Raw genomic sequence first — 19,965 nt, forward strand, 5'->3', positions numbered from 1 at the left:
GCAGAAAATATTACAGCTGCCATACGATTGCGGTCATTGCACATACTAGCAAGGTTATGTTCAAAATCCTTCAAGCTAGGTTTCAGAAGTGCCTGAACTGAGAACTTCCAGGTGTATTGATAGAGTCTGGGTTAGAAAAAGCAGAAGAACAAGAGATCAAATTGCCAACATTTGTTGGATCCTGGAGAAAGCAAGGGAGTTTCAGAAAAACATCTACTTCTGCTTCATTGAGTACACTAAAGCCTTTGACTGCGTGGATCCCAACAAACTGGAAAATTCTCACAGACGGGAGTACCAGACCACCTTACCCATCTCCTGAGAAATCTGTATGGAGGTCAAGAAGCAACAGTTAGAACTGGACATGGGACAACAGATTGGTTCAAAATTGGGAAAGGAGTATGTTAAGGATGTATATTGTCACCCTGCTTATTTAACTAATATGCATTCATGCAAAATGCCAGGCTGGGTGAAGCATAAGCTGGAATCAACATTGCTAGGAGAAATATCAACAATCTCAGATATGCAGATGATACCACTCTAATGGCAGAAAGTGAAGTGGAATTAAAGAGCTTCTTATGTGGCCAAAATAGATGAATGAAAAAGCTGGCTTGAAACTCAGCATGAAAAAAAACTTAAGATCTTGGCATCCAGTCCCATCACTTCATGGCAAATATGGGAAACAGTGGAAGCAGTAACAAATTTTATTTTCTTGGGCTCCAAAATCACTGCAGACAGTGACTGCAGCAATGAAATTAACATATGCTTGCTCCTTGGAAGGAAAGCTTTGACAAACGTAGACAGCATATTCAAAAGCAGAGACATCACTTTGTGACAAAAGTCCATATAGTCAAAGCTATGGTTTTTGCAGTAGTCATGTATGGACGTGAGAGTTGGACCATAGAGGAGGCTGGGCACCAAAGAATTAATGCTTTCAAACTATGGTATTGGAGAAGACTCCTGAGAGTTCCTTGAATGGCAAGGAGGTCAAACCAGTAAATCCTAAGGACAATCAACTTTGGATATTCATTGGAAGAAGTGATGCTGAAGCTGAAGCTCCGGCCACCTGATGAGAAGAGCTGACTCATTGGAAAAGACCCTGATTCTGAGAAAAACTCAAGGCAAAAAACAAGGGGGCAGCAGAGAATGAGATGGTTAGACAGCATCACTGACTCAGTGGACATGAATTTGAGCAGACTCCTTGAGATAGTGAAGGACAGGGAAGCCTGGTGTGCTGCAGTCCATGGGATCGCAAAGAGTTGGACATGACTTAGCAACTGAACAATAACAGTATTCAACAAATATTCAGACTCAGTATGTAGGAGGGCAGGCATCAGTGAACAGAAATACCTGAATTAGGAAACTCTGTGTCTACCCTCAAGAGTCTCTCCCTTCTATTAGTGAGTCACTAATAAATTCGTAACAGGTTGATGAGAGCAGTAATAGAAGCAAAGTGAAAGATGCCCAGACCGGGCGTGATTTCCTGTCCCTGGGGAGAGCAGTGAGGGCTTCCCAGAGGACTTTGTAGGAGGGTTTTCAGAATCCGTCCTTCTCTGAGTTATAGTAGAAGCACGTGCCAGGCAGTGGTGAAAACACCTTGTGCAGATTCATGGTTGTGTGAATTAGTTGGGTGTGTTCTGGTAAACTGTAAGTAGTTTAGTATCTGTTGTTGTTGTTTGGTCTCTTAAGTGTGTCCGACTCTTTTGCGACCCCGCGGCTGTAGCCCGCTAGGCTCTTCTGTCCATAGGATTTCCCGGTTTAATTTTGCTTGTGTGTAAATACGATGAGGATGAAAGTGAGGCTGGCAAAGTGGCCAGAGTGGTTTTGTGGGCCATGCTGAGGATCTGAGAGGACCCTGTTATGTCAGGTGAGGGAAGCCCTTGGACGGTGTTAAGGATGAGAGTCTTGTGATCAAGCTAACATTTTAGCAGACTGACTTTCCTGATGAAGCCTAGAGTAGGACAGTACTAACCAGAGGCAGGAGGATTGATCAGGCCAGTACTGGGTATGGATCAGCACAAGAGCTGGTGCTGGTGGAAGGAACTAGAGATGGACAGACTCGAGACATGGGTTTGATGGTTCATTTCATGTGTCAACTTGGCTGGGCTACTGGGTGTCTAGACAGACATTGGGTCAAAACTTAGTTGTGATGCATTTGTCAGGGTGTTCATAACTGAGACTAACATCTGAGTCAGGAGGTGGAGTGGAGCGGCCTGCCCCCCTGGTGTGGACGGGCCGCATCTGCTCTGCTCACCTCCTGAGAACAGAAAGGCCGAGTAAGAGAGAAGCCCTCCTTCCTGACTGGTTCTGAGCTGGGATGTCGGTACGCCCTGGCCTTTAAACTCGCACTGAGCTGGAACCTTGGCCCCACCTGGGTCTGGAACCTGCTGAATGTCAGATGGAAATGTGCACGGTCAGCTCTCCTGATCCTGGGGCTTCATAGCTGGACTGGAACTGCACTCTTGGGTCTCCTTGCTGACTTCAGGTCTTGGAAATGCTCAGCTTCCATACTCACACAAGCCAGTTCCCCGTAAGAAATTTATTTCTTTGTTGCTTGCTCTCTGTCCTGTTGGTTCTGTTTCCTTGAAGTGTCCTGACTTACACACACACAGAACATAGAACTGGCATAACACGGCCTTTCGGTGTGTGAGATGGGGTGAGGATGCTCCCTCTCCGACAGGCCTGGTGACTGGAGGGATAGGCTTGCGGTCGGCTGACATTGATAGCGTGTGGGACACATTTGCACTGTATGTTGGTGTGTGCGTTGCGTGAAGATGAGTTGTTCATTTTTATAAACATAAAGTTCATGGTGTTTGCAGGACGAACAGAAAGACGCAGTTTAAGCAGCTGGTTCCATAGGCCTGATTTTTATAATGAAGTAGGAACTGTGGAAATGGATGAGGAAAGGCATGAAAAATTGATGTGGATGTGACTATTTGGGGGGTAGCAGAAAATGTATTTCCTGTTAGGGAGTGGGCATTTCTAGGGCCCGGTGCGTGGAGGGCACTGGCTGTGTTTTGTTAAGTGTGCTTGCGATCCACTCTGAAATGGTGAGCGGAGTGAAAGTGGAAATTACCAACTGCAAGGAAATGGAAGAGGCAAGGGCCCAGTAAAGTGGAATATCAGGTCTGTGGGCTCTAATGTATGGGAGAGACTATAGAATGTTTTTTACACCAAATGTGTAGTTTTAATTGCTATCTTATTTCACGTATTTTTATATCTGATTTCACACTTTAGCATGATTTGGATTTCTTGACACCTATAACTTTTAATAATGATAATGTTTATTTGCATTTCGGGTATACTAGACTGTGCCTGATCAGCTTGTGTGTGTGTGTCTGTGTGTGTGTGTGTATCGTTTATTATCCATTTTAAATCTGATAACGCATGTGTTAATTAGATAATATCCAGTGACTTGGAGGGAGATGACAGTCCTCAATCCCTTCAGCCCAATAAGAAATTACGAAGCATCTCTAGCTTCTGCTATACCTTGACGCCTCCTGGAAAAAGCAAGAATTACAGAAAGTTGCAGGAGCATGGCTTCATTTTCTCTCCTTCCTTTGGGTACAATGCTCTGTTAGCCATGCTTTGAGATTTATGACTTTGAGAAAAGTCATATAAGCCAATGAGTGGAATCTGTGGTTACAGAAAATTCCTTTAACGAGATAGGGGTGTTCTCTGTTTTCATGCTCTGTGTTACCTGAAGAAGGATGGATATTTAAAAAACTTATCTATGAATAGTCTTATTTATGACTGTTGCAAGACTGTAACCTGTTAATATTCATTATCACTGAAAGTGTTTAATTCTCTCTAGGAAAGTTTTCCCCCCTGTTTCTCTTTTCCATTTTATAAGGATATATACAATAGTAACATTTGCCCACTATTATTTACTTTACATGTTAGGCCATGAAGGATATCCAACATGAAACTGTTGGTTTCCAATGCAAATACTGTTTGTATTCTTCAAAGTTTCATTACTGAGGACAAATGGGAGAGGACATTAATTGGTTACCAAAGGTAGTAAATGTTATAAAAAATAAATTATTGGCTCTTGTTAGCAAGTACTCTGAGACATTATGAGTTATTTTTTGAAGAACCACACTCTGTCTGTCTGTTCTGTCTGATTGCTCATGTAATTGTTGTGGTTTGGTGTAAGATCACGGCGCACTGTGAACACTGCAGGGTCAGAGGAGAACTGCCGCAGTGAGCAGCAGGTTTTCCCACTAAGCATTTCCCCTGATCAGGTGTCTTCTTGGATTCCCAGGTGGCAGAGTGGTAAAGAATCCTCCTGCCAGTGCAGGAGATGCAAGAGACGAGGGTTCGATCCCTAAGTGTGGAAGATCCCTTGGAGTAGGAAATGGCAACCCACTGTAGTATTTCTTGCCTGAAAATTCCACATGCAGAGGAGCCTGGTGGGCTGCAGTCCATGGGGTGGCAAAGAGTTGCACATGCCTGAGTGACTGAGCACACACACACGAAGGCATAGGGTGTCTTCTGCAGATGAGAACATTTCTAAGTAAGGGAACCACCGATATGACCAGAGACAGAACTTCTGTCATCTAGGAGCTCATGAACAATTGCATAACATATAGAAGTTGGTGAATGCCATCGTGGAAATGTACAGAATCTGGTTTGGAAACACACAGACCTCTGCCATGGTTGGCAGGCGTTGGGATGGAGGGCTTGGTTTCCTTTTTCTCCCTGTGGCTTTTCTCAGTCCTCTCATCAAGTTCAGCCTGTGCCTATGTACTTAGTGGTAGATTTGGGATAGCCACATAGCCTTCCAGGGTTGCTCTGAACATCAGTTGAGTTAGTTCCTGAAACCACTTTATAAAGTGAAATATGAATAAAAGATTCTTCTCTGTGGTGGCATGGGGTTCATCCTGTGAGCCTCACTGTGCCCCACGTCAGCGTGGTCCTCCCCTGTGCAGCCAGGCGTGCCTGCGGGGTGCTGAGAGCCTGCTGCCTGTGCGGGGTCCACACACGTGGGGTTCTCCAGCATGTGCCCTCATCACTTTTCTGAAAGCACACAAACAGACCCTCAGAAAGAATGGTGTTCTGTTTTGTGTAATCCTGTCACAGTGCTTTCGAATTGTGGTCCTGGAGAAGACTCATGAGGTCCCTTTGACACAAAGGAGGTCCAACCATTCCATCCTAGAGGAAGTCAACCCTGAGTGTTCATTGGAAGGACTGATGCTCAAGCTGAAGCTCTAATACTTTGGCCACCTGATCCGAAGAACTGACCCATTGGAAAAGACCCTGATGCTGGGAACGATTGAGGGCAGGAGAAGGGGACAGCAGAGGATGAGATGGCTGGATGGCATCACTGACTCGATGGACATGAGTTTGGGTAAACTCTGGGAGATATGAAGGACAGGGAAGCCTGGCGTGCTGCAGTCCATAGGGTTGCAAAGAGTCGGACACGACTTAGCGACTGAACAACAACAACAATTCCTGTCATGAAAGCCATGTGTGTGGTTAGAACTGCTGCCCTCAGATTTGCATCTTTGAGCACCTGGAGATGAGATGGTGTGGTTATGACTTGCCCACAGTCGTACCAGTGAGGAGGGATTGAGAAGCAAAAGCAAGAAAGCAGCTTTTGCCTCTCAACTTACTTGTTGGGAGAATTCATTTTATGAGTCTTCCTGAAATCATCACCCATGAAGTTCAGCTTACTTTGATGGAAAATTGAGTAGGTTAATGAAATATTTAAACTTATGTTCACTTTCTTAGCAGAGAACTATTTTGAGTTCCCTGAAAGAAATATGTAATCTACCTGAAGAATTACCATAGTACCCTCTGCTCTACTTTTGTGAGGAGTAAGATGGATGTCTTGAGAAGTTCTTTTATCCTTGCTCATAGGAAAATGAAAGTGTCTGTCAGTTTAAAAGGAACATGCCGTCTGCTGGTTGTAATGCAGAGATAACAGCATGCAGTTAAACATGTTGCTGGTAGTCGGCTGTTCTGGTACCACCACATTTGTGAATTTTGCCTCATCACCTCCCTAACTTGGAGTGCAGATTTTGTAGTGATAATTCACAATCTCATCTTTGCACATTTGTGGTGGTCACAGTAGACACTTGTTAAATGAGTGCTCTCTGAACTGAAGCTCTATCCTCTGGTTCTGCCTCATCAGCTTCAAATTTTACTGAAGGACAAAGGATCAATGATTTAGATTTCAAGTATGTGGTGGGGGAGGGAGAGAATGCTGCTTTACCATTATTCTTCTGCCCCATTCAACTAGTGTTCACCTTTCTCCAACTTAAAAAAAAAAAAAAAAGACTGTTGGGTGAGGTCTCCTTTAATTTCCTGTGTGTCAGGGCTATTTTTTATAACCCTGTGCATTGTCATCCTACTTCCTTCAGCCTCAGGGTAAAAAATTGCTTCTTCATCAGTAAACATTGCCCTTCCGTGGGTCCTTGACTCCATCTCTCACCTGCTCACTGGCTATTCCCCCACCTCCCGGCTTTATTTTCTATCCTATCTGTAGCTTTTGCTTATCTGGGTTTGTATTTTTTTTTTTCATCTAATCTATAATTGCTCAAGTGTCTTTTTTTCCCAGTGTGTCCTGCCATGTTCACCAGTAGCTACTCCCACATCAAGCTCTCCTGGCCCAGGTCCTCACGAGCCTTGGCCAGCTTCCCCTGTGTGTGTGACTTTCCCATCCACTCTTTGGTTCACTTCACCACCCCTACTGACCAAAAACTGCTCAGGACGTGATCGCGGGTGATGTTTTAACTGGTAATTTTGACAAATTTTTCATTAGCACTTTATCTGATCAGACTTCCCGCCTGCATGTAATTTCTCCTTGAAACTTCACTTGCCTTTCATGTCACTGTTGTTTTTCCTCTTGTACCTCTTAAATTGTCTCTTCTCTGTCTCCCTGATGACCGTTCTCTCCACTCAGCCCTCAGATTGACACTCCTCAGGGTGCTTCTTGGAGCCTCGTAACCATTCCTTCCAACACCGCCGCCGCCGCACACTGATGACTCCTAAAGTGTCTTTGCAGTCTAGACCTTTTCCACATCCTGTGGCTTCTGTGGCCAATTTCCAGGTGAATATCTTAGCCTAGATTTCCCCTGGTTGCGTCCAAGTTCTCAGCGTTTCTCCTAAGCCCCTTTCCTGTCTGTGTGTGCAAGTCAGAAGCACGGGATGCGTGTATTCCTCCTCCACTCCAATGTCTGCATCTGGTCCATCAGCTGGCTTCCGCTGGTGCTGCTTTCCTGACTCAGCCCTTCCTTTCTAGTTTTCCACTGCAACTTCTTGGTTCGTATCTTTCATCACCTGACATCACAGAGGCCACTCTGAACTGATCTTCAGTGTCTGACTGAGTCCTTCTCCAGTGTGCCCTTCACGGAACTCATAGAATGGCCTGTGATATGAAAAGGTGATCATCTCGCTTCCGAGTCACACCGTACATTGTCCTGTTCCTGCTTCCATTGCTGACATCAGTGTTTCTGAAACTGGTTTCATAGATACATGAGTGTGCTGAAGGACGTTCAGTGATCTCAGTATTGTGGGGATGCTTTTGTTGTTGTTCAGACACTCGGTTGTGTCTCACTCTTTGCCACCCCATGGACTGCAGCACGCCAGGCTCCCCTGTCCTTCACTGTCTCAAGGAATTTGCTCAGATTCATGTCCGTTGAGTTGGTGATGTCATTAAACCATCTCATCCTCTGTTGCCCTCATCACCTTTTGCCTTCAGTCTTTCCCAGCATCAGGGTCTTTTCTAATAAGTCAGTTCTTTGCATCAGGTGGCCAAAGTATTGGAGCTTCAGCATCAGTCCTTCCAGTACATATTCAGGGTTGATGTCCTTTAGGATTGACTGCTTTGATCTCCTTGCAGTCCAGGGGGCTTTCAAGAGCCTTCTCCAACACCACCATTCAAAAGCATCAAGTCTTCAGTGCCCATCCTTCTTTATGCTCTTAACTCTTCACACCTGTACATAACTACTGGAAAAACCATAGCTTTGACTATACGAACCTTTTTTGGCAAACTGATTTCTCTGCTTCTTAATACGCTGTCCAGGTTTGTCATAGCTTTCCTTCCAAGGAGCAAGTGTCTTCTAATTTCATGGCTGCAGTCACCATTTTTACTGATAATCATTTCACAAACAACCTTTTTGTGTTTATGATGACATCTCTGCCAAAGAGTTACATAAAGTTACTAAGTTAAGCCTTAACTGTAATATGTCTCAACTGATCCTCGTGGTTATATATATGGTTTCAAAGATCTATGATATATATGCATACATACACATACATATATATATGCACATACATACAAATACATGTGTGAATATATATATACACAGATCTAGATACATATACTTGGATAATTATAAACAAATACGCATGCATGTATATATAATTTGTTTATATATTTATTTTTGTATATTAGGTCTATGCGTGCATATAGACATAATTTTTCCAGATTATACTCACTGTGAACATTAATACAGTTTTAAATAAAATTATACAGAATGTATATTCTGAGGTTCTTAATCTCTTAAGTTTTTTTGTGATTTGGGCTCTACATACATGTCTAATTTAATTAATCTCTTACCTTATATTTTCTGTAAAAGGAACGTGAAACTACTGGTGGGCTCTTATAAGTACAGCGTTTTGCTTTGTCTTTTTAAGTCTGTGTGTTTTGCTTACCCTTTGGTCAGTGAAATTCTCTCCTCTTCACCTTGTTCCTCGAACTTTTAACTTGGAGCTCCTGCTTATATCTTATAAATTAGTTCTCTTACCTCTTCCAGGAGGCACTGACCTAACCTGGGTGTGATGTGCAGTGGCCCCCCTGTTTTCGTAGACACACCTGTTATTCTGCAGGTACCTGTTGGGATCGGTACTAGATGCTGACTTCTACCAGGTTCTGTGGTCTCTCTTCTGTGTCTTTCAGGCATGGCCTTGATGAAAGTTAGTGACCCGACAGTATGTGGGGTTAATCACCGTACTTTCTCCCAGATATGCAACTTTTCTACAGTCAGTCCAAGCAATTTCATTCACTTTTCTCCTCTATGTAATTTTTACATGACAGCTTCTCAGATGTCTAAGAATGTGTTTCATGCTTCATTTAGTGTTTTAAGTTAGAAAAATCAGTGTCTAGTTTGATGAAATGTTAGCCACCAAAAGATAACACTTATATTCTCTTCCATTTCAGGAGACCCATCTTCCCAGGTGCAGGCTCAGGAACCTAAAAGTTCTGAAAGTACACCAACTCTGCTGGAAGATTCCGGGTGTTATTTATCAAGTGAGCAGCAGACGCCCTCAGAGACACCCCAGTGCTTTGGGGAGGGCTGGACCCCCACCCCCTTCTCATCACTGCCCATTGGAAGTAGACCTTGTGCTCCCCCAGAAGAGCCTCTGTCTTCTCACATGCACTTCTTGCAACATCTGCTTGGACTGAAGAACCTGACTGAGTCAGAGCATCTGAAAACAGACTTTAGCCACTTTGAAAATGCCTCTGCCACAATATCAGATTCTGTTCTTCAGTTGCTGGATGGCTTGATCGCTTTTTACCGAGCACCCAAACTTCCTTGTTCGAGCTTTTGGACAGAAGCTATTGATACTTTAGCTAGACTGATTGGTGATTGCAACTTATCTAATCACATTCTTAGAAAGTGTTCCAAAAAGTTGGAAGAGTTTGAGAAGACCCTGCTGCAGGCTATTCTAAGGAACAACCATATCAATCGGGTAAGTAGTACATTTCTTTTATGTATGAAATAGCGTGTCAGTGATTTGAGTGAGCACACCTAGTGGATAATGCCTGTTGTGGTCACTTAGTCTCATGGCCCAGAATCTCCAGCTGGACATTGCTTTGTAGCCATCTGCAGCTCTGACTTGTCCTCACGACCCGGCTTTAGCTTCTGATAAATGGCTTTTTTCTCTGTGTAGATGCCTGTGTTTTAAGCTTGTGCTTCTCCACTTGGTGGCTGTTTTGTTGCCCAGTCGTGTCTGACTCTTTGCGACCTCATTGACTGCCGCACACCAGGCCTCCCTGTCCATCACCAGCTCCTGGAGCTTGCTCAAACTCATGTCCATTGAGTCAGTGATGCCATCCAACCATCTCATCCTCTGTTGTCCCCTTCTCCTGCCCTCAATCTTTCGCAGCATCAGGGTCTTTTCTAGTGAGTCAGTTCTTCCCGTCAGGTGGCCAAAGGATCAAAGTTTCAGCTTCAGTATCAGCCCTTCCAATGAATATTTAGGACTGATCTCCTTTAGGATGGGCTGGTTGGATCTCCTTGCAGTCCAAGGGACTCTCAGGAGTCTTCTCCAGCATCACAGTTCAGAAACATCAATTCTTCGGTGCTCAGCTTTCTCTGTAGTCAAACTCTCACATCCGTACATGGCTACTGGAAAAACCATAGCTTTAACTACATGGAACTTTGTCAGTAAAGTAATGTCTCTGCTTTTTAATACACTGTCTAGGTTGGTCATAGCTTTTCTTCCAAGGAGCAAGCGTCTTTTAATTTCATGGCTGCAGTCACCATCTGCAGTGATTTTGGAGCCCAAGAAAATAAAGTCTCTCACTGTTTCCATTGTGTCCCCATGTATTTCCCATGAAGTGATGGGACTGGATGCCATGATCTTTTTTTTTGAATGTTGAATTTTAAGCCAACTTTTTTACTCTCTTTAACTTTCATCAAGAGGCTCTTTAGTTCTTCTTCACTTTTTGCCATAAGGGTGGTGTCATCTGCATATCTGAGGTTATTGATATTTCTCCTTGAAATCTGGCTTCCAGCTTGTGCTTCATACAGCCCAACATTTCGCATGATATACTTTGCATATAAGTTAAATAAGCAGGGTGACGATACACAGCCTTGACGTACTCCTTCACCGATTTGGAACCCATCTGTTGTTTCATGTCCAGTTCTGACCGTTGCTTCTGGACCTGCATACAGATTTCTCAGGAGGCAGGTCAGGTGGTCTGATATTCCCATCTCTTTCAGAATTCTCCATAGTTTGTTGTGATCCACACTGTCAAAGAATTTGGCATAGTCAATAAAGCAGAAGTAGATGTTTTTCTGGAACTCTCTTGCTTTTTCGATGATCCAATGGATGTTGGCAGTTTGATCTCTGGTTCCTCTGCCTTTTCTAAATTCAGCTTGAACATCTGGAAGTTCACAGTTCATGTACTGTTGAAGCCTGGCTTGGAGAATTTTGAGCATTACTTTGCTAGAGTATGTCTAGCAAAGAGATACATGAATGCATGAGATACATGTGCATGAGATACATGCACTTGTGCAATAGTTTGAACATTCTTTGGCATTGCCTTTCTTTGGGAGTAGAATGAAAACTGACCTTTTCCAGTCCTGAGGACACTGCTGAGTTTTCCAAATGTGCTGGCATATTGAGTGCAGCACTTAAACAGCGTCATCTTTTAGGATTTGAAATAGCTCAACTGGAATTCCATCACCTCCACTAGCTTTGTTTGTAGTGATGCTTCCTAATAATAATATGACTTTATTATTATTTTTTGTTTCCCTTGTTTATTTAACATGGTTTTCAAAGGTTGACTCAGGGATTCTTTTATTACAAAGGACATTCAGGTAACCTGAAATTGTTTTGCTGCTTGGCTCTTGAGACATAATAGAGAGCTTCTTTTTTGCATAGCTTTGTTATCTTCCTGAGTATCTGGTCCTTTTTAAATGCCTTCACATTTTAATCCTTTTTAGTTGAGTACTAAAAATGTCAAAGAGGAGACCAAGAGGTCCATCTAACTTATTTACTATATTTCACTGGGTAAAAGGTTCACAGGGTTACTGGACCTTGTTTTTCTTGACAGCTCTCTGTCCAGCGTTTGCTCCCCATGTTGTTGTCTAATGCTCAGGGTTTTTTTTTTTTACAGCATCGAGCTTTACCTGAATTTTCCAAACTCTGACAGAGGTGAACTGATAATCCAGTTTGTTGTGCATCCATCTTTTCTTTTCCTTTCTATTAAGATGTAACTTGATCAGTATTATAGAAAACTTTATGATTTAGCTCTTGACATTTTGAAAGATAGTGAGCTTTCTGTCTGGGAAGTGGAAATTTCTTTTTCTACCTAATGTGGTCCATCAGAAACTAAGTGTCAGATTATCCATGGTATATATCTGACATAAATAATTTGTTTCTTGCTGCTGCTGCTGCTAAGTCTTAGTTATGGATAAATGCCTCAAGATACTTAATATTCCTTAATTTGTGTTTTTTTCAATATTTTTGCTTTGTTCTTTTAATACTACTTTAAACAGGTTTGTATGTGACTTGGACCCTTCCAGATACTGTCATTCATATTCCTTATCAGTTACCAGATGATGTAAATATTTTTTGAGCCTAGTTTTTCTCTTAAGGATTGGCCTAAACAATAGTAGTTTTGGAAACTGTGTGTAGAAGAAGCTTGTCATGGTATAGTTTGGTCTGAAGTGTATTTTTATACCATTTATCATGGCACAAGTCATGGAAGAATGAGTGAATGCGTGGCTTTGTTGTTTAGCCAGTATATCATTGTCATCTTAGTCTTATGTCTGTCTGGGGAGCTTAACTTGGGTTGAGCTGTCCTCTACTTGTACAAACCTCTGCTTTACTTGGAAAGGTAATTGTTGCCATTTAGAGAAAGTAGGATCATAATTGCTCACTGCATTCACATTTTAGGATGATGGTTCATAAATAAATTTTAATGACATTATCTCTGGGGATTTTTTTGTCTCCCCAGCAAGAGTACTTTAAGTCATTCAAACTTTGGTAATTGTTGCTACCATCATCATCATTATTACCATTATCATTTTCTTCCAGATATGTTCATAAGGCTTCCTTAGAAAAATTGAGTAACAATTACTCTTTATAAATGCTTTTCTATGTTTTGTTTAGCTTTCTTTGACTAATAAACAATCTCAAAAAAGAATATATTCTGAAATGAAATGCAGGATGGCTCCTTTTATTGTATTTTTATGATACTATTCTTGATTTACTAAAACAAAATCCCATTGTTCAGAGAAAAAAGATATTTTGGAAAAAAAACCTGTTTCCATAGTTTGGAAGTGCTTAATTAATTATATTTCTTAAAAAACATGATTCATGCTATTGATTTTATTAAACCTGTTTTTGTGTGATGTATAGAAAAGGGTATGGTATGAATCCTTTACTGTTCTGACTAAGGAATTCATGTATTTATAATTCTTGTACAGCCAGGTTTTAAATAAAATATTCAGCAACATGTTTTCAGTACATTCAATAGTAAAATTTTTCTGACCACAACTTAGTGTTTCTTAAATGATATCAGTAAGAACTTGGTATTTTTCAGAATTTTGAGGCATCGTGGTGAATATTAGCTATATAAGGATTGTGTGTATATATACATATATATGCACAATATATATACATATATATGTTCAAGAAAGAGGAGACTGGAATGAGATATCTTGGAGATTGTTTGGAATAATTCCCTGATAGTAGCTTGGTTAAAATTTATTAATAAATGTAGGGTAAGATATTTGATTCATGACTTTTTTTTAGATTTGGATAAATCTGATTTATTTTTGTGCTTTTCTAATGTAACTTTTCATTATGTTTATTCAATAGATTTTTTTTTTTTTAGGAATTATTGTCTTAGTTTCGTATCTGTCCTATATTTTTAAGATAGCCAGTAGTAGGACTTGCAGGTATAATCTACACTGACATTTGACAGGTATCAAAGATACCTGGCCTGAAACCAGGTCACCTACAGAGGTCTGCATTGGTCCTGCTCTTGGGGTCCCAGGAAGCAGTCTTGACTTAACTTGGGCTGAGCTGTCTTCTACTTACAGGACCCGGTATGGCCTTTTCCTCATTTGCCTCTGTGCTTGCTTGGGGTCAGGGAGGTTTCCCTTTGTGTTATTTAATGCCCTTTGTTTGACAGCCTGACCTTCCCTATTTTCTCAACGTCAAAATGTGTTAATTTCTGTGATTAGAAATAGCATGAACTAATCCTAGTATTGTATACTATTTCTTCAGAGGCCAGGATATCATCATGGAAGTTTAACACTAGAATGCTTACAGTTGTATTTAGATTTTTCAATAGTATCTTTGTCTTAAATTCTCATTTAGGAAAGTGAATGATGATAAGAATTTAAATATCAAAACCTATAGTTATCATTTAGCTTTTTATATATTTAGTGTATGTTGCTAAATCTTAAGAGACTTAATAATGAGTCGCTTAGAAAATATATTCCTTATTTTTTTAAACCATAAACTCTTGGACATATTCTTTATGAAATTGAAAAATAAAACATTGACTACAAGTAGACATCAAATTAGAGACTTTTGTGTGTATAACGGTCCCCCAGAGATGTCTGCATCCTAAACCCTAGACCTTATGAATATATTATATTGACATCGTATATCTTATATGACGGTGGGGGAGGGGCTGGGGAATTAAGTTTGCTATCAGCTGACCTTGGGGTGAGATTAACCTGGATTACCCATGTGGGCTCAGTACTCACAAGGGTCTTTATAAATGAAGGAGGGAGGTAGGAGAGGCAGCATCTAAATCCAGAAGATTTTGAAAATGCTTTGCTATTTGCTGTGGACACGAAAAAGTTGGCTTCAAACTCAACATTCAAAAACCTAAAATCATGGCATGCAGTCCTATCAGTTTAGTTCAGTTCAGTTCAGTCGCTCAGTCATGTCTGACTCTTTGTGACCCCATGAACCACAGCACGCCAGGCCTCCCTGTCCATCACCAACTCCCGGAGTCCACCCAAACCCATGTCCAGTGTGTCGGTGATGCCATCCAGCCATCTCATCCTCTGTCGTCCCCTTCTCCTCCTGCCCTCAATCTTTCCCAGCATCAGGATCTTTTCAGATGAGTCAGCTCTTTGCATCAGGTGGCCAAAGTACTGGAGTTTCAGCTTCAACATCAGTCTCTCCAATGAACGCCCAGGACAAACTCCTTTAGGATGGACTGGTTGGATCCCATTGCAGTCCAAGGGACTCTCGAGTTTTCTCCAACACCATAGTTCAAAAGCATCAATTCTTCTGTGCTTAGCTTTCTTTAGAGTCCAACTCTCACATCCATACATAACTACTGGAAAAACCATAGCCTTGACTAGACGGACCTGTGTTGGCAAAGTAATGTCTCTGCTTTTTAATGTGCTGTCTAGGTTGGTCATAACTTTCCTTCCAGGGAGCAAGTGTCTTTTAATTTAATGGCTGCAATCATCATCCACAGTGATTTTGGATCCCAGGAAAATAAAGTCAGCCACTGTTTCCATTGTTTCCCCATCTATTTGCCATGAAGTGATGGGACCAGATGCCATGATATTAGTTTTCTGAATGTTGAGCTTTAAGCCAACTTTTTCACTCTCTTCTTTCACTTTCATCAAGAGGCTCTTTAGTTCTTCACTTTCTGCCACAAGGGTGTCATCTGCATATCTGAGGTTATTGATATTTCTCCCAGCAATCTTGATTCCAGCTTGTGCTTCTTCCAGTCCAGCATTTCTCATGATGTACTCTGCATATAAGTTAAATAAGCAGGGTGACCATATACAGCCTTGACGTACTCCTTTTCCTATTTGGAACCAGTCTGTTGTTCCATGTCCAGTTCTAACTGTTGCTTCCTGACCTGCATACAGATTTCTCAAGAGGCAGGTGAGGTGGTCTGGTATTCCCATCTCTTGAAGAATTTTCCACAGTTTTTTGTGATCCACACAGTCAAAGGCTTTGGCATAATCAATAAAGCAGAAATAGATGTTTTTCTGGAACTCTCTTGCTTTTTCGATGATCCAGCAGATGTTGGCAATTTGATCTCTGGTTCCTCTGCCTTTTCTAAAATCAGCTTGAACATCTGGAAGTTCACGGTTCACATATTGTTGAAGCCTGTCACATCATGGCAAATAGATGGGGAAAAAGTGGAAGCAGTTATAGACTTTATTTTGGGGGGATAAAAAATCAGTGCAGATGGTGACTACAACCATGAAATTAAAACACACTTTTTTCTTGGAAGAAAAACTATGACCAACCTAGACAGCATATTAAAAAGCAGAGACATTACTTTACTGACAAAGGTCTGTCTAGTCAAAGCTATGGTTTTTCCAATAGTCCTGTATGGATGTGAGAGTTGGACTATAAAGAAAGCTGAGAGCTGAAGAATTGATGCTTTTGAACTGTGGTGTTGGAGAAGACTCTTGAGAGTCCTTTGGACTGCAAGGAGGTCCCAGTCAATCCTAAAGGAGATCAGTCCTGAATATTCATTGGAAGGACTGATGCTGAAGCTGAAACTCCAATACTTTGGCCACCTGATGCTAAGAACTGATTCATTGGAAAAGACCCTGATGCTGGGAAAGATTGAGGGCAGGAGGAGAAGGAGTCAGTAGAGGATGAAATGGTTGGATGGCATCACCGACTTGATGGACATGAGTTTTAGTCTTGGAGTTGGTGATGGACATGGAAGCCTGGCGTGCTGCAGTCCATGGGATGACAGAGAGTTGGACACAACTGAGCGACTGAACTGAACTGACCTGTGCAGATGAAAGAGGGGACCATGAGCTAGGAAATGCAGGCTGGAAAAAGGACGTGGGGACTGACCACCAGAAGGAGCACAAGCCTGCTGGCCCCTTCACTTTGGGCCATTGAGACTCCTTCAGACTTCTGACCTCCAGAACTGTAATGGAATAAGTGTGTGTTATTTAAGACACTAAGTTTATGGCAGATTGATACAACAGCAACAGAAAAAATAGACTGTTTACACAATTTTTATAGTGTTTTCACATCCATTCAGTTCAGTTCAGCCACTCAGTCGTGTTGGACTCTTTGCGACCCCATGAATCGCAGCACGCCAGGTCTCCCTGTCCATCACCAGCTCCCAGAGTTTACTCAAACTCATGTCCATCGAGTAGGTGATGCCATCCAACCATCTCATCCTCTGTCTTCCCCTTCTCCTCCAGCCTTCAGTCTTTCCCAGCATAAGGCTCTCTTCGAATGAATCAGTTCTTTGCATCAGGTGGCCAAAGTATTACCTCATAATATATCCTCACGGTAACTCCGTGAGATAGGCACGGTTGCCATTCTTATTCCCATTTGATAGACAGGAAGAATGAGGCTCCGAGAGTTTTGCCTGAGGCCACACCGCTCTTCCGGGGCCGTGAACACTGGCCCTCGCGGCAGGCTCGCACGTGGCCGTGTCCTCGGCATGCGCCGTCCTTAGAACCTCACATCGGGAAGCCGCCCGGACCCCAGGGTGTCTGCCGCTTCACCTGCAGTCTCCTGCCCCGGGCTGGTGGGCTTCTGATGCTTGTCCCCTCCCGTCGGAGTCCAGACTCCGCTGAGCCCCGTCCTCTGATCGCCCCCACCGCCTCCTCACCACGGTCAGGACCTTTAACGAGGGCTGGAATCCCCGCATGTGGGCGGAAGCCCGCCCGGCCGCCTCGGCCTCTGCCGTCTCCAGTCCGCCCGATCCCGCTTCGCTGGGTCCGCAGAGCTGTGTGCGCTGTCCGAGGCCTTGCTGCCCCGTCCCTGACCCGGTGCCGCGGGGCCTGCCAAGCCTCCCGCTCTCCGGCTGTTCCCCCGGCCTTCCAGATGGAGCGTGGGTTCACAGAGCAGCCTTCCCTCGTCCCCTGCCTCTGTCTCCCGTTCCTCTTGTTGATGAAGTCGCCTTCCCGTGGATTCACCGCCTCCATGCTCTGCGGGAGCTCCTGAGTGTGTTCGTCCCCCCCGCAGAATCCGGCCTCCGGGCCTCAGGCCAGCCCGGCCCCTCTCCTTGTCCCCGCTGCTCGTGTGCCGTCTGCTGGCGGTTGGGGGGTCTGGTTACACTTGGGGTGGGTGGAGAGTTTAGGCTCCTCACTGGGCTTTGCTCCCCTGGTGGGCCGAGCCACAGTTATTCCCTCTGATATTTGGCAGCTGTAGGGAGAGTATCTTTTACCATCTTGCTAGGACGCCCCTTTTCCATCCTTTGGCTGGGAGAGCAGTCTTTTATTGTTGTTGATTTTGTCTGTGCCCATTGGCATTTCCGGTCTGTTGGCTATTTTTAGCTCCAAATCTGGGATAAAGGAGACAAAAAGGAAACCAGATCTATTGTTTCTTTTTGAAGGCGCTTCCATACTGTTGTCCATAGTGGCTGTACCAATTTTCATTCCCACCAATAGTGTAACCGAGTTCCCTTTTCTCTATACCCTCTCAGCCCCACCATCCGGCATATATCCAGAGAAAGTCATAATTTAAGAAGATACATCTACCCCAGTATTCCTAGCAGCACTATTTACAATAACCAAGGCATGAAAACCACCAAAATGACCATTGGCAGACAAATGAATAAAGAAAGTGTGGAATATATATACAGTGGGATATTACTCAGCCATAAAAAAGAATGAAATCATGCCATTTGTAGCATCGTGGATGAACCTAGAGATTCTCATACTAAGTGAAGTAAGTCAGCAGAGGAAGAGAGATATCATATGTTATCGTTTATATGTAGAGTCTAGAAAAGTGGTACAAATGAGTTTATTTATGAAAGAAATGGAATCACAGATGTAGAAAACAAACTTAAGCTTACCATGGGGGAAGTGTTGGAGGGGAGGAACAAACTGGGAGATCGGAACTGACATATACACATTATATATGTACAGTGTATAAAATGACCAACAGGTACCTACTGTATAGCACAGGAAACTATATACTCAGTATTTTGTAATAACCTGCAAGGGAAAAGAATCTGTAAAAGAATATGTTATATATATAACATATTATATATATGTTTTATATATAATATGTATATATATGTAACTGAATTACTTTGCTATGCACCTGAAACTAACTCAACATTGTAAATAAATTATACTTCAATTAAAAAAAAAACACACCAAAGTAAAAACAAAAAAAAAAAAAGGAGAAGTAAACGAGAGAACTCACCACCTAGTTCTTCCTTTGGGTCTAAGGTTCATTGTCTGCCTGTAAGTCTTCTTGGATGTGTTTTAAATACAACGCCCAGGGTTTTTAGTTGTACTTAATGAGAGGATGAGAGATCCACAAGTCCATTTCCCAGAGGTGGAAACCCGTGCTGTGTTTTTAAAATGCACACCATCGCGTGTTATAAGGACCAAGAGCCTGCCCTGCTGGCGTCACCCAGCCCTCCATCCCGCCGAGACACCCCGGCCGGATCTGTACTGTTTTGCCACCACTTAGACCTGTGCTTTTACTTAAAAGGCTTATGCTGCTGTTTCTCAGGTTATTTATTTATTTTTTTGTCTATTCACTTTGTATCACAGAAGACAAAAATTTATGTCTTATGCCTGCCGTCTTCCAGTCATAGTTTTATCATAAGTTGTGGTTAAATCAGTATTACATATTACATATGTATATTATATAAATATGTAAATTTTTAGCACTGAGACATCCTTTTTCATTTCCTTTTTATACAACTTTTTATTTTTTCTTAGGATTTTTTTTTTCCCATTTGCTTACCTATAATTGATGCCTCTTTCAGATACTTTGACAGGGTTGTAAACATCCTCTCAGTATGGCCAAACAAATTAAGTCATTTATCAGTTCCACCTTTTATTTATTTATTTTTAAGGCACACCTTCCGGAGCCCTCCATCTTCCTCTTCTAATCTGGGCTGAGCTTTCTGTGTCTCTGCCCAGCTTTACTCCACGGGCTTCTTTTAATCACCGCCCTAGGAATTCTCTTTGCTGCTTTCTTATTCTGCATCTCATAGTCTCTAGGTCTCATATATTCCTTTTCTTAATTTATAACTTCATTTAGGTGATGCACATTCTTTGAGCTCACTTAGAATGGATACCTGGGATGTAAACTTTAAAAAATATTTGTTTACTTAAAATACTTTTATCCCAACTTTAAATTTTATTGGGGAATTAGGATAGATTTGTCTGGTTCGAAATCATTTTCTTCCATAGAATGTAAAACACTTTTCTACTCACTTCTGGATTCTAGTGTTCCTGTTGAGATTTCCAGCGTAATTCTAATTGTAATTCCTTTCATGTGGCCTTTCTCCTA

The 19,965-nt window shown here is 42.3% G+C and overlaps 1 protein-coding gene across 2 annotated transcripts in view; it reads left to right on the forward strand.

Annotated features, from left to right (window-relative positions):
- Positions 1 to 19,965, forward strand: part of MEI4 (meiotic double-stranded break formation protein 4) — a 235,044-nt gene that overhangs the window by 63,363 nt on the left and 151,716 nt on the right. For both annotated transcript variants that reach the window (XM_043890502.1, XM_043890501.1), the window contains one exon: positions 9,164 to 9,696. In XM_043890502.1, coding sequence (XP_043746437.1) covers positions 9,164 to 9,696 — 533 coding nt within the window. The remainder of the gene's footprint in view (positions 1 to 9,163; positions 9,697 to 19,965) is intronic.

Source organism: Cervus elaphus, chromosome 28 (genome assembly GCF_910594005.1).
Source record: "Cervus elaphus chromosome 28, mCerEla1.1, whole genome shotgun sequence".
NCBI lineage: Eukaryota > Metazoa > Chordata > Mammalia > Artiodactyla > Cervidae > Cervus > Cervus elaphus.